Source organism: Malaya genurostris, chromosome 2, assembly GCF_030247185.1.
Source record: "Malaya genurostris strain Urasoe2022 chromosome 2, Malgen_1.1, whole genome shotgun sequence".
NCBI lineage: Eukaryota > Metazoa > Arthropoda > Insecta > Diptera > Culicidae > Malaya > Malaya genurostris.
In genome coordinates this window covers 255637604-255663576 of record NC_080571.1, presented here as the reverse complement: position 1 = coordinate 255663576, position 25973 = coordinate 255637604, and the positions used below count along the sequence as shown (strand labels likewise).

General features: G+C 37.0%; 1 protein-coding gene across 1 annotated transcript in view; it reads left to right on the top strand.

Moving 5' to 3' along the window:
• Window positions 1–8896: 8896 nt before the first annotated feature.
• Window positions 8897–25973, top strand: part of LOC131429581 (developmental protein eyes absent) — a 71198-nt gene continuing 54121 nt past the window's right edge. The window contains exons 1-2 of the mRNA XM_058593798.1: window positions 8897–10536; window positions 22565–23928. Coding sequence (XP_058449781.1) covers window positions 23848–23928 — 81 coding nt within the window. The 5' untranslated portion in view covers window positions 8897–10536; window positions 22565–23847. The remainder of the gene's footprint in view (window positions 10537–22564; window positions 23929–25973) is intronic.

Here is a 25973-nt window from a genome sequence, read left to right as displayed (position 1 = left end):
ACACACACACACACACACACACACACACACACACACACACACACACACACACACACACACACACACACACACACACACACACAGAAAGACATTTTGTTATCTCGACGAACTGAATCGAATGGTAAATGGCACTCGCTCCTCCGGGCCTTGGTTGTAAAGTCGATTTTCACAGTGATTGCATAGCTTTTCTATATGAGAAACGCACTCCTTTTTTACCGCTCAATTTTTTGTGGCTAAACCGATTACAACAAACTTAGGCTCGCTTTAATGCTACTATCTGTTCATTAAACAGGTTTGAATTTGAAATGGCTGTCACTTACGGTTCCGGTGACATTATGGTATAAGTGACGTAAACGTGAAAACTCATCAACGCTCAATTTTCTCGACTGATGTCAATAATTTTGGGTTCGTTCGAGACTAAAATTGGCCTGTGGGTCAATGTAATCGTACAAGTGACTAAGTGACTGATCTGATTTCTGATACGATAATGTAACAATGCTTTTTGTGAACTACTCGATTCATTTGGAATAAGTTGGTGTAAAAAATTAGCTCAAATTATAGTCAGATATTATCTTAATAAAAAGGCAATAAATATTATAATGAAGCTCCTCGATGAAAGAGAGAGGCATTATCACATCACTAGTTGGATTAAGAATAGGTTTTTTATTCTCAAAATACTTCATGAGCAAACCCAAACGTTAAAAAAACTGTCTTATTCATAGAGAAATCAATACGCCCCAATATAAATGTTTTTGCATTTCTTATATAGAAAGGCTATGCAATCACTGTGAAAACCGACTTTTTAACCGAGGCCCAGAGAGCCGAGTGTCATATACCATTCGATTCAGCTCGACGAACTGAGCAAATGTCTGTGTGTGTTTGTGTGTATGTATGTAACAAAAATATGCGCTCACTTTTCTCAGCGGTGTACTGAATCGATTTTCACAAACTAAGATTCAAATGAAAGGTCTTATAGTTTCCTAAAAATTTGTAAAACTTTCATCTGGATCCGACTTCTAGTTCTGGAACTAAAGCGTGGTAAGTGGAAAATTACCAATTTCATTGGTATTTTTTCACGATGATCAAAAACAGGGACAAATCCCATAAAACTGTCAGATAAATTTTTCTAGTTTGCAGAGCTTGTTAATTTGTGGGCATAAAAACATAATTCGGCACTACTGGTCCTCCCTTTTCCAAACTGACGACAAACTCCAAAAATAGAATACACTTCGATTTCTCTGCAATGCTTGAACCGATTTTCACAAATCTTGATTTGAACTAACGCTCATAATATCTTTAAAGGAACTGTGAAATTTCATTCGGATCCTACTTCTGGTTCCGCAGTTACAGGGCGATGAATGTCGAAGCTTTCAAACTGGCATATAGAATGACAATACAGTACCGTGTAACGTGGAAGAAGAACAAACCAAACAAACGATGCGTGCTTTGTTCCATTTCGTACAGGCTATAAAGAAAATGAAACGGATGTCTACTGTACTAGTGTGTGATATTCGTAAAAGACGGTGCTGCGATTGATAAAGTTTTTTGTTAATTTATAAGTGCGACCGAAAGAATAAAAGAATGTCAATGAATTGAAGTTTATTTGAAAAAAATATACAAATTTTACAGCCGGTAGTGTAGTAACCCCGTCAATTATGTCAATAATAATAATAAAAACACTTAGTACTAATAATAATAATAATAATAATAATAATCCTACTACATGTCTTATGCTGCTGATTCATGCTGTTTAGCTAGACTCACATATGCAGAAGTAACAGAAACGCAGGTTCGTTTCATTTCTTAACTTTCGTTTAATTGGTTTAATCGCAATAGAGCATGAGATAGTAAGTCTAGGTTTAACTAGGTTCAAAACTGTTGAAATTTGGAGTTCATATTGGGTGCTGGCAAACGAATCAACTTCGGCTATTCTGGTCATCTGAATCCGGATTCGGAAAAATTTGAAATAGTGATTAAAAACTGCAAATCACCATACTTACTTCAAGATGGCCAAATCTTTTTTCACAAACTGATATGTTCAAAGGAAAAATCTTACAGTTTCATACGGAAATCCTAAATTTTTTGTGGATACTATTCCCGGAACTACAGGGTAAACAGGATTTGTAGAGTTTGTGAGATCAGGTTCGAACCAACATTTCTATTTCTATTCAATGAACAGTTGTTTTTGCGAATTCCACAGTAATATTTATGATGTAATGAGTATTATGAGAAGGGCCATCATTACACCACTAGGTGGATTGAAACAGGTTTTTTATGTGTAAATAAACATGTATTTTAACATCAGAACTGTTCCTTTATTCATTCAACAGCCTAAACCAGACGTGGAACTAAATTATGCTTGTTTAGTAAGCAAAATAATAATACACCATTTCATACTCTCGAGCATTTGATTTGCATTTGAGATGAAGCTATACCAAATAATCAAAATAAGCAATAACAACAGTACATAACAATAAATTTATGCTTCTGCATATCATTCTGCGAAACAATCTTGATAATGTAATTTGCCATGTTTGCTATACTGAAATTATTTTTCTCTAACCTAATAGTTTTCAGGATGCTATGTATGCAATGAGTCTCTACTTAGCGCGGCATTCTTGCCCATAATTCCTGGGAAACCAAAACACTAAACAAAGGCTGAAATCGAGAAAAATAAAGGCAAGCTTTGAAGACGGTAGCATCGTAAAAACCCGTTCCTTAAAAATCATAACACCAAACGGAACACTGAATTGAAAGGCTTCGGCTGAGCGAAGCATAAACAGTCCGTTAAGAAGTGCTGCATTAAATGTAATCATAAAAATTAAAGCGTAAACTCATAACAACAACAGCATGCTCACAGCACTTTGCCCGAAGCCTTATTGCCAAACCAGACTGATTAGCACGTCTCGTTTCGTTTATGAACGTGGCGGAAACCGTCACGAGACTTCATTCCCGGTCGTTTTATTTCATTTTTCATATTTCCACTCATTCAAACCAGGCGCTTGTTTGCATTGCTGCTAATTGAAATCTTGTTGAGACTTTCTACTGACCCATGAGATTAACCCGCACGATGCCGGTACCGATGGTCGCACGAGGTTATGCCGACAATTCCACAGATCAGTTGGCTATCAATAACAACTCCCACTGACTGTAGAGCGGTGGAAGCGTATCTGCAATATCCCCGTCAGCAGAGTCGTCATCTCCAACATCAGACGTCATCAGTTTCGCACTAAAGTATCGACTATCGGTGTAAGTCATCATCATCACCCTGCAGTACGGTGCGCGCATACGTACAGCTACTCTTGGTCCCACAAAGTACTTGGGCGAGTTAATTTGCATAACAGTGACTGTTTAAAATTAAGATGTTCGTTCATATTGCTGAGAGCGACCCCATCCTCTCGACTCACTCGACGTACGATTCGGACCTTCGAGAATTATTTCAATGGAAGCAATGCTAACGTTTTCCACGTTCGGTTGCGGTGGAACGTGATGGTTTATGCTTTTTTGCGAAACAAAAACAAACCTTCCCCGCACGGCACGGCAAACCTCAGCCCGATTCACCCAAGTCGCTTGAGAGAACAGATGATCGGAAACGATCGAATCGGCTATCGAACAGAGGTCCGTGGCGTGAATGAACTAATAAAAATGTTTTGCTTCTGTAGTATATGATGTTTGGTAAATATCGATGGAATGCTTTGATGGAGATACGATGTTGAGTGATGGAAGAATCAATCGAACTTCATTTGACAACGTTGGACACTGCGAGACAACTCAATCCGCCAGCGAAAGACACAACAACCGTTGATAGCCAAAGTGCTTTGTCGGATGTTTTTGTGACATTTTTTCTGCTTAACCGGATGCTGAAGTTTATGATCGGTAGCTTAGGAAATAGATTCCAATTTTTGACAATCATTATAATGCTCTATGATAGTGGCCCAACCTTTTTATATCGCGGACAACAGGACAAAATATATAAAGCCGATGGCTTTCCGAAACGCAAACAGGCAGCGTAAAATTTTTCATCTGAAAAAAACTGTAAATTCACGCTACAGACTCATAACGATTATTGACGGTAACAGAACAGGTTTTTTCTGTATTCTGTAACTTCCTATACTTGTTTCGCTCATTTCTGTACTTGGTTTTGTACTTTCTGCACATGTTCCTGTACCTTCTTTATTTTTTCCTGTACATAGCTTCTGTACTTGTTCATTTTATTTCTGTACCTGTAGCTGTCCCGATGAATTCCCACAACTCAAAAATTATCTTTGGATGGAAATTATTTCGAATACTCTTAAGTTAGAATAATCGAACGACCCTCATAATTGCTCGCGATTCTAAGTAGAATGGTAGAATGTTCTGCAAAAATGAATCATCTGACAATTTTTTTTATTCGATCTCAACATTTTTCCCCAAATCAGGTATACACGCACATTTCGCACTTTAAAGCAGTTTTTTCCTGCTCTTAAAAGTCCCAAATGACCCAAGCAAAATACAATCAAAATCAGTTTGACAGTTTATGAGCAAGAGAGTCATGCGTTCGAATATCAAAACATGTCGATGAGTTTCTTGGTTCTATCGATGTAATTTAATAACAGGAGCCAAACGGGATGGTTCGAGTATATTGGACGAAACTGTTCTTAGCCACTCAAACCCGAATAGTTTGAAATTTCGAAGTACTCTGGGTTGATATAATTTAGACCTCGTTTAGGCCAATTGAAGACGTTTGGACTCAACTAAATAACCGAACTTGCAATTTGAAGCAATTGACGAAATTTGGAGGTCGTTTCGAGAAAAATTCAAACAAAATTTCATCCAATAAATCCTTCAAGTATGAGAAATGCTTATAAAAAGTTTAAGCCTAGAAAATTTCTAATTCGAATGGAATTGTTTAAAAATGTAGAGAGCCGAACAGTTTTGGTGTTTGAATTAACGGTCTTATTTTGAAGTGACAGCACACCTCAATCCAGTTGTCACAGCAATAATTATACCTATAAAGATGATAAGATTCACATTTCTGGAGTTTTAGTAAAACAACGAATTATAAAAAAACGTTAAACACTTTCTTTTCTTGTAGTCGTTTTATAATTTGACTTCATGGTGTTGAACCCAAATTTATATATCGGAAAATGGAAACCTGTATGCTGTTGATTTGGCGCCCTTACCTAATTGAACACGTGATTCTAAATAAAGAAACACGTGAATCAAGTAGGCTCAGTGAAATTTTTCCACAAATCAGCTCGTTTGGCGCAAAACGGTTTTATTAATAATCTAGTATTCATATTTTGCTCTCCAGCGGGCAGTAGCATTGCATAACTCTATACGCGCCAAACAATCATCGGAGATTTAGCTTGCATTGAGTGGAAAATTTACATTTCTAAACAAACCAATTTTCTAGTTTTTCTCTACTTTCCCGAAGGATTTTCCTTATGTACTATAGCCTAAAACCTCCGCATTAACGTCACCTTTCGCCCCGGGCGAAACATTTGACCATTTTTTTTTGCTCGTCGAAGATCTTTGTGGATTTCCGGAATTTGGTTCACCTTTTTTTTGCTCACTTATCCAACGATGGGGGTGGCAAAACTCTTATTTTGCCCCGGGTGCCAAATTTCCTCGGTACGCCACTGTACAGGATGAAGTGTATATAAAATCCGTCATTTAGAGCGGTATTCCAAAAAGCGGCAAAGTTCTTCTAAATTTAGCTCAAAACAATTTTAATTTATAGGTTGGTTAGTTGCCAATTGAACCAATTTCAGCTATACCGGTTTTCAATTCTCGGTTACGGAAACATCGGAAAAGTGTTCAAGAACTCAGAAACGGAGCTCTGTTCATTTAGTCAGAGACGACCGAGTCGATTTTCATAAACTTAGACTCAAATAAATGGTTTTACGGTCTTATAGAAGGCTATTAACTTTTGTTAGGATCCGACTTCCGGTTGCAGAACAACAGGATGGAAATGTTTAAAATTTCTAATTGTCATTCAGAGTGATAATTCCTAAAACCGAAGAATTCCTCTTAAATTGGCTTAAAACTGTTTATAGGTTATGCATTATCAATGACGCAGCTCCGGTGTTTTTAGCGACTTAGAATTGAGTTTCCGGACCCTTGATTCGGCAACATACAGCTGGTGTTCGTACCGACTCGGTCCGTTCCTAATGTGAAATATTCGAGTGCTGTCGTTGGCATGGAATTTTTTTAAATAATCCGTTTTCTGGTACTCAGGGAGAGTGACTTGTTCATTTAATTTAGAATAACTGTTCTTGTTTGTTTGAAGCCACTTTAAATTTCATGTCTAAATATTACGAAAACAGTTATTTCGTTGAGAAAGGTTTCCAATGTATTACTTTAGATCTATTTTTGTTTTTCCGTTTCAAGTGACGGTATAAAATTTTTAACGCACTTTACCCTATAATTCCGGAACCGGAAGACCACGAAACCTTTCAAGTTTATGGAAATATAACAAACCATCGCTGAGAAAAGTTAGTGAGATCCATTTTGGAATATTTGACCACTATTTCCGATGCTTCCAGGAACTGGGAACCAGGATACCCGGATTCGGTTTGTTTGGCTGTTTACTGTTAATAGCTACCGATTGGTGTAGTTTTTAGGTCAGTTTAGAGAAAAATTTACGGTATTTGTTTCACCACTCTTAATGACGGTTCACCATTTTCAACACACTTTACCATATAAGTCCGGAACCGGAAGTCGGATCCGTATGAAACTCAGGAATTCCGTATGAATATACTCTTTCATTTTAATCTAATACCGGTTTCGTTTTTGAACCAACACTCCGAGAAAACGAACACGTGGTACGCATTCTAAACAACAACTCATTTAAAAAGAAAAAATAACGAACTCGCATGAATGCGTGGTGCGACCCGGGAAAATTTTCAGAGCGAAACTACGCGATTGGAGTCCGATCTAGAGCAACCCCAGGTTGCTAAAACAAACATCTCAAAAGTTGTTTGGGCGACTCTGAGTCAGCTCTCGGGCTGCTCTGATCAATAAATGAAAACGGTATAAGTATGTCAAAATCGGTTCAGCCATTCCCGCGAAAACATAGTGAGATTATTTGACACATACACACATGCATACACACACAGACATTGCTCAGTTCGACGAACTGAGTCGAATGGTATATGACACTTGACCCACGCTACCCTCCTCCCTAAATACGCCACTGCTTTTTCGATTTCAAATGACCACAGCTGGTTTCGTCAGTTTAGACACTACTCTTTAGTGTATCGACTACCGAACGGCCTCGGAGACCCATAGTATTGTATACAATTCGAGCCCCAACCTGGAAGGATTCTTAGTGTCAGTAGGATTCGACTCAGCTCGACAAGATTGAAAAATGTCTATGTGCGTTTTTCCCCGCTCAATTTTCGCAGAGATGGGTGAGCCGATTTTAAGAAGCTTGGGCTCGTTTGAAAGCTAATATTGAGAAATATTTCGAATATCATATGGTTATCACTTTCGGTTCTGGAAATATAATGGTACAAGTGACGTAACCGACAAAACGGGTTGTTTATTTTTATCATTATTTCTCCTCAGAGATTGCTGAGCCGATTTTTACCAAATCTAAACTTGGTTGTAAGCTACTATTGAAACTTGATCATGATCCATAAGTTTAAAGTTCAAATGGCTGTCATTTAGGCATATTTGAAAGTTAACAATGTTGATTGAATTTGGAAGGGTTAAGTGACGTAACCGACAAGTCTCATGTACCTGGACTTCAATAACGAGCAAAAAATATTTTTAGAAAAACACAATATTATGAAAAAATATAAACATAATCGAATAATGCGTCACTATAATCAATTTTGTAATCATCTTGACAAAACTATGCCAAACAATCATATCAAAACCCACCTTTATCGTAGAAATAATGCGTAGTATAAGTAAGCATTGTAAATTTTTATAAGTGCATTGAAAAAAAGTAATGAATCTTATACGACTTGTAATTCAATGATACTTATAAATAGACATCAATTGAATCAAAAATGTGATTGAAAACCATCATTGATGAAAAAGATGAAGAATGCCTTGATTTTTCAATGAATTATACAACATATTTTAATTTACGCTTAGTTTTGCTTTTAAAGTAAATTGAAAAGTAAACATTTGAGGAGTAACTTTATATTTAATTTCCAGCTTTAAATATGTGCATGAAAATAGATGTAAATATTTTTATCTGTGTAGTCTACTTTAAATAAATGAATAAATGAATAAATGTTTCGTAATGCACCAAATTTTTGTCGGAGATGAAAATATCGTTTTCGAAAGAGTTAGACTCGTTTGAAAGTTACTATTCGATTATTTGATAAACTAACAATACTAATGGCCGTGGATAGAATTATATAAATGTTTTAATGAGATTATTTAAATGGCAAGAGAGAGGTAATATTACACCACTAGGTGAATTAAAAAGGGTTTCTTAAATTCTAACATTCGGTAATTTTCGTTGTTCTGCATTTATCTATTTTACGGAGTGCTTAGTGTATGCTTAATCTACTTCCTTACTTCCTTTAGTACAAATCACATTTTCCAAGATTATTCTCTTTCTTGAGTCGAATTGGTCTCTTCAATCGTTCAAAATAAATGGTTTGCCATGCTGAAAAGGTGTGCCAAGTTTAATCCAAATTGGAGTATGTAAAGTATGATGATTTGTTAACTATTTCTTTGATTGATCGATAGTATTGCTTTTGTATATTTGTTCATACTAGTGTAATGAAAAGGATAACTTTTGAGACTGATCTACTGTTCGGTCATTGTAGTTAATCTAACAACGACGTAGCATCAGTAAATTCAACCATCGACAAAGAAAATTAGTCACAAAAAAGTGCATCGAAAATGGAAAGCATTAACTTGATCGCAACTGCTCTTTAAAAATGCTCTCATTTTGCTTTACCGGAACAAAAGACGAAAGAAAATAGCAAAGAAAAAAGTGCAATAATATTACCATCCACTACCACCCCATATTTCGAGTTGTAGTTTTGTACCTATCGAACAATGAAAAGAACAACTCCACCGTGTCGCTCTGTATTTTCACTGCTGAGAAGTGGGTTTACCAGGGAGTGGTGGCGGATATCCTCCCTTCCGTACTCCCAAACTTTGCGCAAAACTCTTGAACACCCCGTGCGCTATATGGCAGCCAGCCAGTCAGCCAGCCAGCCAAGTTATTTCTGCTGTGTGAGTGCTCAGAAAGATACACAAACACAACACGGTCGGAGGCCGCACAGGACAGCATAGAATGAGCAACGGTTCAGCCAACTGCATGCCGTAATAATTGGGAAGGAGGAATCTATGCTCTGTTTGTGCCTCCGTGAGGGTCTCCACTACCAACGCAGAAAACTTACTACGAACGGGCTAGCAGACAACAACCACAAACCCGTCGGACACGGTAGGGAGCAAAAAATCTTTCAACAACATTTTAGTTGCTGTATCACTCTCCACAGGAGAGGAACGTCTTTATGTTTTGCGCGCGGTATTCAGACATTTGTTTCGTTTCGTCGCGATCATCAGACCGGAAGGCTCGACGAACAGCAGAGGTTCAGTGTGCGCAAAAAGGACTATAGTGACAGTAAGAAACAAAAAGAGCAGCTTGCGAAGGCTGCGCCGAGGGTTGGTATTTAGAGCATAAAAAGAATTTTTCTACTTTTTTTGCGATAAACTTTCATTGAATGGGTCTTCGGGACGCGTGAAGTGAAGTGGTATCGAGAAAAAGGACCTGGAGGACCCAAAACTTTGCTAGCATACAAAGGGGACGATTTCAATACAGCACAAGTAAGAATAAGATTCAAATTACAAGGATTTTTTTGTGAGCGATTTTCTTGAAAGATCGAACATTGAATGCCAAAAGCGAAAAGCGGTAGTGGTAAAGTAGGAAAGAATTTCTTCAATTCGAACAAGTTGGTGGAAAACACTGAGGTGACGGGGAAAAAGGAAGCAGGAAGAGATTACGCGCAGAAACGAAATAAATAACCAAGTGGTGTAAAGTGTGATAAAGCTCGCGGATTAAGGTGAAAAGTCAGTGGTTCGACATAAGCTCACAGTCGGAAAACGTTGCGCAATACCAACGGTAATAATTCCTGGTTCGCGAGTACTTAGTGTTTTAGTCAATTAGAAAAAACGGAGGAACCTGACATAACAGCGAAAAGCCGATGATGGAAAACGTTCACTTGCTATAGTGGAGAAGGTGAGAAAAAGCCGGATTTCTGGGAAAAATACCCCTTTTCCGAACTAGTGATAAAACATAAACAAGTCAATTGTGGGTAAACGGTGGAAAAAGGCTGTTGTTATTAGTGGTAATTGATGCAGTTTGTAGTTGGTTCGGACTAAGTCGCGAAATCGGTTACATCCGGACAGTTTGACAGGTGCATTCCGTTGGTTGACTGTCGCCGTGATTCAATGTCGAATGAAACTTGTGAAGCCGACGGAGGCACGGAATTTTTTTTGCCAGTGCTGAGCAGTTGTTAATGGATTGTATTAATGTTGAAATTGAGGGTGGATAACTGGGACGACTGCAAGCGGACGACGGTATGTAATTTGTAACTGTGTCTGTTAGAACATATTCATGCTTTCCATCATTGTTGTTTCATGAGATCTGTCAGGTATGGGAATAACTAACAAGCTACTGTTGCCTTTCGAACAGATTCAATCTATCACTTTCAAATGTATTTTTTTTTTATTTTTATTTTTTTTTGTTTCAATTATAGAGGCTTTAACATTAATGTCATTCGCCTCTTCGGGTCAGAAAAACTTTCTGACCCTATGTGCGGGGTTGGGAATCGAACCCAGGCAGGCTGCGTGAAAGGCATCGACTTACCCATCACGCTATACCCGTCCCCCAAATGTATTTATTCGGACTGATATTTTTTATTTTTCCTATGTAGAATTCATATTTCCAAGCAAAATTTGCTATTCTCATGTTCCACAATTCCGCAACTGGTATTTTATGTTCATTTTTTTTTTAAATCTAAATAGTATACCAATAACTTCCTGAAATTTTAAGATGTTGCGTTGTGCCGGTCATTTGCGGACATTTTTCGTTCGACATAGCCCCGAATAGCTAATCGTTCAAGTGCTGTTAAATACAATCTTTCTCTTAGAAATCTTCTCTTAAGACAATCTTTTGCTAAGATATCTAAGAAAGAAGAACAAATTTCTGTAGTAAACTTCACCGTTAGTTTGTTTATTGATTGATTGTAAGTTAATATAACCTCGACTTTAACCATATGGTTATTCGCCAAGGGAAACAAGTTTGTTAATTTTTGTAAAGATAATTACTACAAAATATACTGGAAATCTAAATTCTAGGCATATAGAGAATAGAGATAATCTTCAATTTGAATGCCATTATTATTTATAGTAATTAATATATTTTTATCGTTCCTAACGTTTGACTTTGCCGAAAAATTGTTTTTCTTAACTGAACTCTGAACTGGCTTCGAGGCTTATAGCAAAGGTAATAAGTATAACTGATTGGGGCAACTATTGAACTTGTTGTTTATAATTTAAATGTTTACAAATTTTTAAAGTCCTGCAGATCAATATTTCCTCATTTTACTGAAAAATGATTTGACAGTTTTTCATCAGAAGATATAAAACTATTTGAGGAAATCAGCTTGGGATTTTACATCCTTAAACAAGTTTGAAACCCCAACGGGATATCTATTAGGTTGCTCGCAACGCTGTACGGAATATCTGTTCTTAAATGATTTAAAATTAAAAAACTGTCAAATAATTTAAAACTGTCAAAAATAAAATTTGAGTTTGATGAAGATTTAAAATCTGTTCTTTTTTTTCTGCAAATGTTTGGTATTGTGTCAACTCACAGTGTTCAGATCAGAAGCAAACGAACGAACAAAATGAATGATTTCAAAAGCGTAATGCATTTTTATCACAAATTTATATAAGAACTTCTGGAGGATAGTGAGCTAGAGTGCTTTTAATTGAAACTGGATTTTTCAGGATCATCATATATCAGATTGTTTGTTTTGAGTCTGCAGAAGTTTGGTTATACTTTTGGATAACTTTGTATACTTTCAAAATCTGAAATTAAAACCATGGTGAGGTAATGACGAGTGAAAGTAGAGAAAAAAGTTAGAATGTATGGTTTGTGGTGTCTTATATTTATACCGACGAAGACGACAAAATTTTTCTTAGAAAAAAAAACATTAAAAACTGAAACACCGGACAGTTTGACAAATACATCATAAGACGAGTATTATTGTTATTATTGGTTTATTTATATCCGGCTTTGATAAGGTTACGATCTTTCACCGGGTTCGTAAGTCGAGTAGTTTAGACTGGAAAAACCGTAAATCATAACATACTTTTCGATCGTTGAACAAATTTAACATGACCACAATATGGCTATTATACATAATGAATTTTTATACTAATTAATGATATCCAAATTAAAATGATAAAACATCCAAGTTGTAGTTTACATTTCAACAAATTTGATGGTTCAAAAAGTCAAATGATCCAGAATTTTATTCATTTTTCATTTCGGTAAATATTGTACGCTGTTAGTATTCCAAATCATGCGTATATATGATCATAGCAATAGCATCAGCTTTTCGAAGTAGTGAAATAAACCGGTAATGTCGAATAATAGAGAAACAGAACAAAATAAGTGTTTCCGACTGTATGATTGTGGATGTTGCTCGCTATAGGAGACGAAAATAAAACATTACTTATTGGGATACCTTCCTAACAATTTTATTTCCGATATTTCATACATTTTATTCAATTATAGATGATTTTCTCTTGTGGTCATTCGCCAACTCCATGTGTGGGCTCGGGAACCGAACCCAAGGCCTCGATTTACTTTTTTGAGTAATGACAAACGATAGACTTCAAAAAGGTTTGATAACCAGGATTGTTACTATCTGTAGACCTGGCAAGGTTTTTGGATTCCAAACGAGAGAAAAGATCGGATGACTTTTTTCCCGAGAATAATTTTGATGTCTAAAACTAAAACTGACCCAGGGTAGTTTCATCAAACAAACACTTTTAACGAAAATGTGTGGGTTTCGCACTTAGCAACGGGGATGACATAAGAATCTCTCTACTGTCAGAAAGGATTTTTTTTATTCAATAATATATATTAAGGCACACTGCGTTAAGCTATAAGATGCCGAGGGCATTTTTTTACTACTTAAAATTAGAGTAATTTCTTCAATTTCGTGATATGTACAAAAAGGATTGTAAAGGTTCCTGAATTTTTAGTTAGTGCAAATAAATGTGAAATCAAACTTAGATGACAAATAAACATAACTCGAATTCTCGGGTTTAAATACTTCTAGAAAACAAGATACTAAAATTTCAAAATAGTATCCCTTAAAATGTAATTTTTGAAAAAACCGTAAAGTTCCTTGTAATTATTAAGAATAATCATTATGTTACAAACTAATTTTCTAATGTTTTTACTCTGCAATTATTAGATGTTGAACCTTATCTTCTAGCGCTAATTAAACTTTCATAGAATTGTTGGTTTCTAATAATTTGTTCAATCAAGCGCAGTTTTATTTAACACAGAAACATGCAAAACAGTGTTGGAGCAGCTCTTGTCTATTGAGATAGTGTATTAGAATTAGCATGAAGAATGAAGGTGAAATGGCAAAATGTGAATCCGAGCACCTAAAATGAACTTACATTGTAAGAGTACAATTGTTGTTGTTGCATAAAATAATAGTACAATTACAAATCAAGTATTTTTGAGCGCATGTTTGAATGTCAAATGTGAATTTTAAAGATATTGTTCCTGCTGTATTTGATAAGATCCTAAGAGCTTCACAAAGCTGGCTTGTCATTATATTTTCCTAAAAAAAGTAAAATGTTAGAAACTAGCATTCACTCATATCATTAATTAAATTTAATCAATGATCACTATATGTAAAATATTCACAAAGTTCAATATTTTAAAATGCTTTTGAACTCTAACTCAATCGCTACTACTTATATTTATTGGGAATATAATTTTTCAAGGGAAACTGTAAAGTTGTGCCGATTAAATCGTTTGCTTAGTGATTCGGTACTGAGAAAGCTGTCAATACTTATATAAACTCATCTTCCAGTCGTTACAACCATCACATAGAATTTATGAACTTGAAAGGAATTATGAATCTTGATTACCATTATGACATTTTTTTTGTAGAGGCATATAAAGAATGATTTTTTGCTGGTATCTTTTTGGCAACACTGTTTAAACAGATCTCGCGTGATTCGTGTCTTGTGTCATGGTCAAACTTGTTCAGTTTGGTCTATGATTTAATCATGGTTCATAATTCAATCGTAAACGGGTGCTGCAAAGTTGGAGGAAGATCCACTTTTTTATAGAAAAATTGCATTCAACGATTAAGCTCATTTAACAATTTAACGTCAACAAGCAATATTGCGCAGCTAGAGTTAAGACCAGCCAGAAGTATTGCAAGCAGAGCAGGTATTTGTCACTATCAACTAGCAACAATGTACGATAAAGATTGGATAGCTTATGTCGCTGGACAGCTGACAACCAGGCTCTACAAATCACCATGTATTGAGTGTCTGAGAACCGTTATGTCAAACCTAGCATTCTCTCGATATTTTACTCGTTAAGACGCTCATTGATTGCCGACGCAATTGATATCATCTTCATTTCCCCTGTCACTGCTTGATTACGATGAGACTAAATAGTAATCGAACAGCATACATATCGAAATATATTCAACTTCAAGTCCGATGACTTTTTGCAAAGAATAATGAACTTTATCATTTTATGTTTACGTTAGTACTCCCTTGGTTTTTTAAACTTCAACAGGGAATAGAAGAATGAGAGAGAAATCGAAAAGAGTCGCCTGTCTTTGACTGAGTATACTTCTACTTGGTCATAGAACTATCGAGTTTCTCATTTGACAGTCACTTTAACAGTACAGATTACAGCTGACGATGATTTTAGTCAGTCTGCAAGGTCATTCGACGTAAATGACAAATTGCAACTCTGATTGCAAGAGCACCAGTGCATCCCAAAAAAGTAACTGTTTGGTGTGGATTATGGGCCGGTGGCATTATTCGTGAAATTCCGACCGATCTGTTGGAGAGAGTGTGCCAGAATTGGACCTTTGCGCATGGGCCATCTGAAGCGGAGACGAGGCCAACATTTTCATAAAATCATCTTGAAACATTAGATTATATTGATCGTTCTATCGATAAAGAATTCATCAATTTTCTCTTATTGATTAATTAAATCCAACACCTCTTAAAAAATCACCTTTTATAATAAAACTATCATTTCATTTGGTGTAGATCAAACTTGGCAACACTTGAGATAAACGATGATTAAGTTTTGTTGCTTAGACTGCATCCATACCTTTTGTTCATTAGTGTTACTTGTGTCGGAACTGTCGAGTTGTTTAGTACACTACCTTCTCTACTAATTTAATGCCGAGACTGTGACTGCGCCCTATGTTTTTATCGACCGAAGCATTAAAACGACTGAGAAAGTAAACCAATTCTTTTTATTGATCGGTTTTTGAAAGTATTTGATTGAAGTATCAGGTGTACATCTTTGCTTCCGCCGTTTTCCGATAGGCTGTACCGGCTGAGGCTGGTCAAAACACATAGATGATAATGCCTTTATAGTGAGTGTGTACAGTGCCTAACGAATTGTCATCAAAAATTCACGCTCGAAAATGTCTGTTTATGTGCCCAATTCTCGCCTTTTGCGGGAAGTTTTACTGTTCTGTTACAATTCGAAAAAAATGCAGCTGCAGCGCATCGAATGCTCTCAAAAACATACGGTGATGCTGCTTTGAGTAAAAGAACGTGTCGGGAGTGGTTTCAACGGTTTAAAAATGGTGATTTCAATGTCGAAGAAAACATGGTGGTGGAAGAGAAGAAACCTTCAAAGATGAACAACTAGAAGCATTTCTTGATGAAGATTCGTGCCAAACCCAAGAAGAGCTTGCCGAATCGTTGGGAGTGAGTCAGCAAGCCATTTCAAAACGTATCAAGGCCCTGGGCATGATTCAGAAAGAAGGAAACTGGGTGCCGTACGAGTTGAAACCGAGGAACATCGAGCGTCGTCTATTTGTATGTGAGCAACTGCTTCAAAGACAAAATCCTAAGGGGTTTTCACATCGAATCGTAACCGGTAATGAAAAGTGGGTTCGATACAATAATCCTAAACGCAGAAAATCATGGGGAAAGCCCGGGCATGCTACTTCATCAAAGGCAAAACCGAATATTCAAGGCGCCAAGGTTATGATTTGTATTTGGTGGGATCAGCTCGGTGTGATTTACTACGAGCTCTTAAAACCGGGTGAAACCATCACAGGGAATCGCCTTATTCGCGCGCTAAAAGAAAAGCGGCCACAATATCAAGAGCGACATGACAAAGTCATCCTCCAACACGACAATGATCGGCCTCACGTTGCAAAAGTTGTCAAAAAGTACCTGGATACGCTGAAAAGGGAAGTCTTGTCCAACCCGCCGTATTCCCCAGATGTCGCCCCTTCTGACTTCCACCTATTCCGTTCGATGGCACACGGCCTGGCAGATCAACATTTTCAATCCTTCGAAGAGTTGGAAAAATGGATTGCTTCATGGATAGCGTCAAAAGAGGACTCCTTTTTTCGAGCCGGGATCCGAAAATTGCCGGAAAGATGGGAGAAAGTTGTCACTAGCGACGGACAATACTTTGAATAATACATCTGCAAGCACTTTTTCGCAATAAAGCTTTTAATTTTGGAAAAAAACGGCGGAAGCAAAGTTTTATACCTGATTTGAAAAACTAATTGTACAACATGAATAGATCTTTCCAAGTTTTTTGTGGAATCGAAATTAAAACACAAGAAGATAATAGTACTTGGTTCGTTTCACATGAAAATGCTCTTCTTAGATTTCATAAAACGTCAATCTGTTATCGAAATAGCTTCACTGTATTGAGAGTTCTAATACTTTGTTTTTTTTTTAATTCATTCATGTCATTTTTGAAAATAGTATTAACCGTTACACAGCTTTTTGGGTAACACCTATTCGTGTCAGGAATATCTGAATATTCGCCAAATGTTGAAGTTAGCCAGCTATTCTATTAATAACATCAAGTTGATGACACCCGCCCGATTCAGCCCGCCCGACGGTACATGCTGTATGGTTTGGCATTGAGTTATTGTCTGTTGAAGGGGGAGACACCAACACTCATCATCCAAGCTATATGTAGATGCTCACAAGTTTTCAATAAATTCAAGAATATGAATAATCGTTTTCCCTCACCGCGCCATGGTTTACCATTTGTTCGGGTGGACGTTTCGGATCGATCCGTACGTTGTGGGACTCAATCGCACTGTCCTCAGGTTGGAATTTGTCGAATCCACGGTTGATGCTAATCGACTGAAAATCAATTATCTGATGATAATGCTCATCAAACGGTATGCAATTTGTCTTGAAGACCAGTGACGAGATGATGATCAACAAGAAGATGACACTGGAAGAACCTGTTCGATGCACAGGGACGATCAACCAAAAATAAAAATAAAAAGATCTTCCCGAGGACACGCATGGTTGCAGCCCGCCGTCTGCTGTCATCTTTTGTGATAGCCGGACAGACACCCTGATGTACGCGGGACAGAGATTGAAACTGGTTCACGGCGAACGGTGGTAGGTTGTCTCGTCAATACGGGCTATCCTGTTATGGATAATAAAATTTTCGAGAAGTGGTCTTGAATAGCGCGATCAAATAAACTGGTATCGGACTCTGTTTGATCGCTTCCCTGCCAGATCGAAACATGACATTGAACGTGTCCGACATGCCGGTAGAAGTAGAATTAATTCACTTGTTGTATGGGGTGCAGGATTGTCGTCGCTAGATATTAGCAGGGCTGTTTAGTGGGAGTCAACCGACACACTTCTCAGCTTAGGATAAAATCTAACAGTACGTTCTGAAGTAAACCTTGCATGATGTTTATTGAATATAGTAAATATTTCTCATTAGAATTTTATACAATGTAGGACTACGTTTATCTCGGGCGCTAATATTTATTTTAGAATAACATCATTCAGTTAACGACAATTCAAATGCACCGTGAATAAATCAAATATAAAATATCAGCTATGACAAATGAAGATTGTTAGCTTGTGTCTCATCTCCAAGCATAAACATCCATCTGAATATTTTTCATACCAAAAATTTATACAGTTATGAACAAATTATTAGATTGATTTTTCTTGAAATTTACCATAAGAGTGTGCAAATTAGCACCGTCTTACATATATTCGTTCAACCAAATTTCAAATATAGTCATTAGCTTCGACGGCTTGTTTCTCAATAACCAGTTTTGAAACATAGGTCAGTTGGGCGTAAAACGGCAGTGTGTTACTACTCATACAATTAGTGTGTCTGATAAGCCGTCGAAGTTTTTGTACGCCCCGTTTTGCTCATCCTGCGAACCACACGATACATGTTTCTCAGTTGAATTTGACTTATCAGTGTAAAAACATTCACAATACTGTCCACTGAACGGCTGTGAATTTATCTGCCTTGACAGTGTCCAAATTGGTTGCGATAAATTAACTCGCGATCGTTCCTGGTTTTGACACGACTTGAACAAAAAAAAAACAGCGACAACCCGCTGAGGGTGCGTAGGAGTCATTGATGCTTTGCTGTTCGCCACCTAGTTTTCTCCCACGGACTCTTTGCGCCAGACCGAGGTGTGATCTTCGTATAGTAGATGTTTGAATTAATATATGAGTTTTAGTACCAAGCAGACAGCTTCTAAATGTGTGACTGTTTGCATAAGATTGCTTACAAATGCTTAGTTCAAGCCTAAACTTTGGTTGGGACCTACATGAGCGCATATGATTTCGGATTGTACCCAGACTGGCGCCTCTTATGCAAATTCAGCGCTTATACTAAGAATTCGCGCCATGTTTATAACTTATTTTGAAACAGATTTCGTTTGAGCAAATATCTTCTAAACTGTACTGTATTTGGTAAATATTGTCTTTAGGGGCAAAGCTGTAGCACCCTTTGCCCGGATTTTCTATTTTGCAGCATGCTTAGTCTAAAATCCCCTTTCATGAATCAATTCATTTGTGTACCGACAACTACCTGCATTTAGGCGATGCAGATTTCAATCTACGATATCCAGCTAATCCTCAGTTCTTGGGAGCACACCAGAAAATTCCGAACTCAGCCCGATCCGGGGCTAAATCAGATAACGAATAGCAGCGCTCCGGATGTGACCTGAGAGATTCTATCGAGCAGGACAAATGCCTGCACAACTTTAAAACCTGCCGCTTTTTGCCAGTTTCAATGAATTCGATATTAACAGACGCTCGATGGTCCGCGTCCGTCAATGCTCGCTCTGCTGGCATTGGTGCAACTATGGTGAAGGGATAGCTCAATAGCCAGGCTGAGGCATTTGCAGCTTCTGCTGTTTCATTTCACTCGTCAAACTAGATCAATCTCGGCATTTTCCGGAGCTGATCCGTTTCAGTGCCGTACACACTTCGGAATTGTCTGTACCGAGCTCGGATCGGAGAGGTAAACCCGGTAAATGTATGGGCGAATTCGAGACCGTCTCTGGTGAAATTTTACGGTTCACATTTCAAAGGCATTGACTGTAATTGGAGATTGTGCGAACGCTGAGCGAAGAGTGCGTTTTTTTTACCGCTCGCTATTCGAGTACATGTGACATATTTGAGTGTTAAAGCAGCCATCTAAATTGCTGCTGAGCTTAGGGTTGGTTGCGTGTAGAAGAAGTCTGGATAACTTAGATGGAATTTATAGGAAATGGATTTTTTTTAAAGAGTCTAGTTTTCTCTTTTAGAAAACAACTGTTAGTTCCCACTGCTTTAAAATAAATATCTGATCTTTCTTCAATTCTTACATTGAGTTTCAACTCTGAATAGATATTCAAAATGACAATTTGAATGAAGAAAAACCCGCACAGTGTGAACAATTAAGAATTGTGGTTTCTAAGAGTTTTAGTTAAAATATAGTGGTTCACAAATAACATTCACGTTTTACTTGCAGTTTGTTTTGAATTGCGGGTGAAAATTAACTGTTCAACAGTATACTGCAGACGCACTGACAATTCCAGAAGATGTTCCCAGTAATTTGTTTTACGTTTCGTCTCTAATTGAGACATTTATGTTGTACCGAAGCACCATGTCTTCACTGTTGAAGTCTCGAAAGTTTTTTGAGCTGATAAGTTCGCAAGGAGATTCAGTTATTAGTAAAACGATTGTCAGCTGCGAGCAAATATTTCGAGTTCTCGTATAGCTGAGTTTATTAGCTTGAAGTTCTAAAAGCAAGAGTGCCCGATTTCAACGAATTTAGAAATATTGGGTTATTATTTGTTATTTATAGTTGAAAATGTGACTTGCGATGCGTCAGAAACGAAGAGATGGTGGCCTCTGAAACTGACGAACACATGCGAGGTGTTTCGTGATTTCATTGAAATTAAAACGGAACAAGACTTTTGAGCTTTTTCGTTTGAGAGTGTAAAAATTATGTTTAGACTGTTCAACTATTTCATTTCATGAAGAGAATTCTGAAATAGGGATGGATTTATAATTTAAGTGATCCAAAAATGGTCTATTTCAACTTTACGCATTTCTTTTTATCTTGTGTTACGAAAATCTGCGCACCCCTCATTTTAAAAATGTGTGCAAGTAGCATCCTGTCTACTGTTTGGTTTTAACATTTATACTACAGTTGTGAGAATGACATCGAAGCTAGAGGAGCAACATTTCGAAATTTCGCTTGTACATTGCGAAAATCCGAACTACCGTCAGGTTTGCAAAATTGTTGGATGAGGCTTCAACACTCTCTAGCAAGCTGAAAGTGTCGTCAACAGCTGCGCATCGAGCCAGACTGTCGACTCATAAGAAAATGGTTATTTCAAATCGTAATACTAAGTAAAGTAAGTCGACCAGAATACGATCGCTGAGGTTGTACATTAAGTTGGATTGTGTGATACACGATGGTAAACCCCTAACGTCAAGTCAGGCTTTAAACAGTTTTCCGAGCAGGAAAATTATACGGCAGCTAGAAGAGGGAATGTGGCTGACATCATCATAGACACACGGGGAGGCATGAGATAGGAACTTGTGAGGACTTAGTTATCTCACCATTTGACGACCACAGGTTTATGTCAACGAATGTCTGCAAATACGTCTACTACCTTTCATCCAAAAGCACACAAGCTTTGCCTAATCTATGCTATTTTGGCGAGATTAGTCATCTTGCCATTAAGGGTGAAGATACAGGAAACCACATCAACATTGTACTAAAAGATAAAGGACTTCGTCGTATAGAAAGATGTAGGGCCATTGTGATATGAAGCGAAAACTTGGGAAACCGCAAGGACAAATGGCAAATGAAGAGACAGATTTTGCTAAAAGATTGGAATAAACTTCTACTCAGGAGACTGAGGACACTGTGCAGAGAATTATGGGTGGAATCGAACGTAAAGCTATAGCATACGGATATAAAAATGCGCTTATAAATGTTTTGATGTAAATGTGTAATAAATTTCTTCGGATGTAGAAATAAATAGCAGAAATGTTTTGCTGCGAGTATTTTTTTTGGTCGATTTTACTGCGGGCATATATTAATATCTTATCATTGGTTACAACTCGAAAAGTAAACTTGTTTTCATTCATCTTAGTAACTGTGAAGCCATCACAATTATTTTAATATTAGACCACTTAAAAGTTGTAGTTAGTCTTTACGCGATTTTTACAACCGAATCCACTTTGAAATGCCTTTCTTCATAAGTGAATTTATTAATCTGTGCTTGTTTTCTAATGTATTTAAATGTTTAATAGTTTCGCCATTTTTAGGCCGATTTTGATAAATGAACAAGATTCACTTAGGGTATACACTGCCGATCATGGACAATTCACCCAGAATACAATATCGATCAAATGACTGCCTCCATTAGACACACAAAAAGCGGTACTTTTTTGGGAATTTTTCATTGGGTTTTTCAACATTTTGGGTGTAAAAGCAGCAATTTTAGATGTGATATTACCTTTTAGTTCTTCGGTAGTCTTCGGTTTGATGGCATACATTTTTCGTCACAGTACGAATTGTCTTGGCGGGAACCGCCGCATGTCTGTTTTTCTACGATAAGTATTCATTTTTCATCGGATAAGTGCTCAAAATTGCCCATCAAATTATTTTAATTTGCAAATCTTGACCACTGGAAACCTAAAAAAAAATCAACCCGCGTCATCTTCTCTGCTCTATTTGAATCGATTCACATGAACAATTCACTGAATGTAGGACCGGAGATTTGCTTAAGATTGAAAACGTGACAATACATTCATATACATATATATTTGTATGTGCTTATTGAAATAATTACCATTAAGCTGCTTTAGATAGTTTGTTTCAAATTCCTATCTCAACAACTTTTCACTTTATAGCCCTTAGGCTAAACACATCCCTATTTATCATACTTCACTACTCAGCCATCGCACTTCATCTCATTAGTAGCCAAACCACCCATCAGCCATTCTGGTACGGAAGAAATCTTAAATGTTCCTTATTTTCTCCTTTCGCCAACAGAGCAAGATTAACAGAGATAGAGCCGAACAGTAAAGTGTGGCCGTTGCAGGAACATTGCAAAATAAACTGTCCTGTCGAAAGTGTCGCGATGAAAGGTGTCCGCGTTCAGCATCGTGACACAATATAGTGCAGCAAAACATAAGTCAAGCAACAAAGCAACAACATCCGAATGGTGCATCCAAATTAATGGCACAATAAAAAACTAATAATTGCAATTAAACTTTCGAGCAATTAATATTGCGCCCTGGCGCTTCGCTGCGGTTAAGTTTAGTGAAAAAAAGGACACCAATTAGCGTTCATGCGTGTTGAAAACAATACACGTAATTGGTCAAATAACAGTGAAAAATGATATACACCGGGTGACCGATGCGTGTTGCCGGCAGGATATGACCATTTGTAGTGAAAATTATAGAAATGTAAATAGCACAACTTAGCAGCAATTAAGTACATTGATCTGAGTAGCCTGTTAACGTTTGTTGCAATAGTACAGTGCATACGAGCACTGCAGTGAATGCAAAAAAATGATTAACTCTTCGCAACGTGCACGTAATTGATAGCGATGTTAATTTGACCACGATTAAAACATTGACGAGCAGAGTTCCGACGGGTGAATTGTGCGCAATCGCACGACAACATACGGGTCATTCTGTGGACGCATTAGCTTGACTCACTGGGGACTGTCAGTCTGCAAACATCAGTGCTACATCATCCGGTCAGTAGTTCCGACGGCTGCCGCAAACGTTGTCCATTCTAGAGTCCCGATCTCTACATTCCAGATCGGTTGAGGTTTGTCCGTTCAGTGCTTGTGTGAGTCCCATGAAGTGGTTATAAATCTTGAATGATATATCATCAGCGTTTCGTCGACTCTTGGAAATCTCGGCCACAAAAATCAGGCGAAACGCACATAGTGAGTAATTGTGGGACATAAAATTTGGATGTTTTCGCAGTTTCCTCTGCCACAGACCTAATCGATCTTCGAATGCGGAAAGAAGTGACCCAGACGTTGTCCGAAGAAATCCACGAAAAAATGACGTAAAACAGTTGCCTCGAAAAAATGATCAACCGATGCCAATCCGAAATCAGCGAATGGATGAGAGAGTCTCAGAGCTGAATAAAAAAAAATACAGATCAAGTGAAGTGAACGGTCCTTTGATATCTCGCGACTAGTCAGAACGATCAGAAGTTAAACCTGCTGCGCGGCTGCTGCTGTCGGCAAAGGAGTAACAGTGTATGTGTGCGTGCAATTGCCGAGTGCCAGCTCTTGATGTGTAAAATCATATGAAATGGTGACATTAATGCCTTGTAGTTACATATCGGCCCCTCGGATCTCCATCATTGATAAAATGATAGAGATAGAACCAAAGGTATTCAGCATTCTGTTAAGAGAACTAGTATAAGGGTACAACATATCCTGCAATAAAACTGGCACCCAGGGTGAACTGATAACGACGGAAAACAACCTTCCCTGAATTACTGTGTCACAGAATCAATGACTTGTACGGACAGTTAGCTGGACGATAAATTAGTTTAATTTTATGTGTGTTTTAGAAGATTCAAATTATTTAAACAATTTTATCGGTTTCTCTTCTCATAGTGGTAGGGATGTTCTAATCGTAATTCGACAAAAATACACGATCCGCATTTAAAATTTAATCTGTTTGTAGTAAACGAACTCACGATACTTTTATGTTTACATTTACATTACGCGACACTTTTATGTTTACATGCGTCCATCTAAATCTTAACGCTCGATTGACTTAATTCCGGAACGCAAGAATTCAGGTCTATCTCGGGTTCATTTTGATGAAATAAAAAAAAAATAAAAAAAAAAAAAGGTTTTTAAAACATTATCAGAAAAAATAAAACACCATCAATTTTACAACATTATCAGAAAAAATAGCTTACATTTGACAATGACCCCATATTTTCCGATTGGGAGAAATCGAAGGCAATTGCGAACGTTGAAGTCTTTTTTGATAATATTTAGTCTGTTGTCGTGGTACCACCGAAGTGTCTCTCGACCATCGTTACCAGGTATTACCGATTTCACCTTTATTACAGATAAAGATATGTTCTTCTTAAATATCGACAATTCATTGTTCATACAGATAAATGCCGATCTTTAGACTTTTTTTTCTGCTCACTTAAGGAGCAAGACACTTTGCAAGCGTATGACTAATGTCAACAATGTGTGCGTAAAAATAATTTTTTTCCTGATTTTAATCAATAAATATTCCATATGTTTGAAAAATTGATTAGCAAAGAAAACATTCCGATATAGATTTTCTCTTGCATAAATTATTGCGAAATAAAGATTAACCTAGCTACTATTAGTAATCCCTCAAAATAGGAACCTTAACCGCGAAAGGCAATGGATGTGGATGGTTGTCGTAAAACTGTTTATTAACTGTTTTTAACAGAAAATAATTAGTTTATTTTTGTAGTACGATCTAATTCTTTTTTTTATTAAAGAATTTGAATCTACATTCATAAAATATAAGCAATTTCCCATTAACGGTGGGAAAGGGAGGGGGGGGGGGAGGTTATAGGGTCTAAACGTTGAAAAAAATCATCATTTTCACGAAATTTTTCCAGAATTATCGTTAAAAAAAATAAATTCAAATGTTTTGCATGATAAAAACCATCATTCGAACAACATTTTGTTATGTTTTCGTGGAAAAATATTGAGAAATAGGTCGGTGAAGAAGTATTTTTGAGGACGCTTCTTAAAAATCATGATTTGCGGTGTCCACTGTATCTCAGCGCAGACTAATCAGAAGTGAACAAATGAATACAGTATAGTTAGAGAAGAAGTTTTTCTAGACCCCAACGTTTCTGTTTGATTTTTTTTTAGTTTTTTCTAAATTTTTGGTGGTTGTTCAAAGTGAAAACTACGATTTTTTACGAAAAAATCCGCCATTTTGTAGCTGTTAAACTTCCCCAAACTAACAAACATCGAAAAGGAAAACGTTGGGGTCTGTTTTTTTACTTGCAAAATTTAAAAAATATTGGTGCAGTAGTTTTTGAATGACGATGGACACGGACTTTCAAAACCTACTTTCGAGAGAAACGCGTTTAAAGTTTTTTGACTATAGAATCAATGGAAACAATTAATTACTCCAGGGAGCCCGTGGGGTCTAACATTTTCAAAAAATCATATTTTTCCTTTCATAATTATTTGTAACGAAACATTTTGAGAATGTTTAGTCAAGTTTTGAAATCAATCGAAGTAGAAATCTTGGGCCTGTGCGCCGAGCTCTTGCTTCATCGTAGAATAGAGATAGATAGAAAATATAAAGAAAATAATAAATGATTTTTTAAACGTGTTAGACCCTACCCGCCCCTTAAATATTGGTAAATATTTATCAAAACTGATATTTTATCCAAAAAGTCAGGCTTAATATTTGTG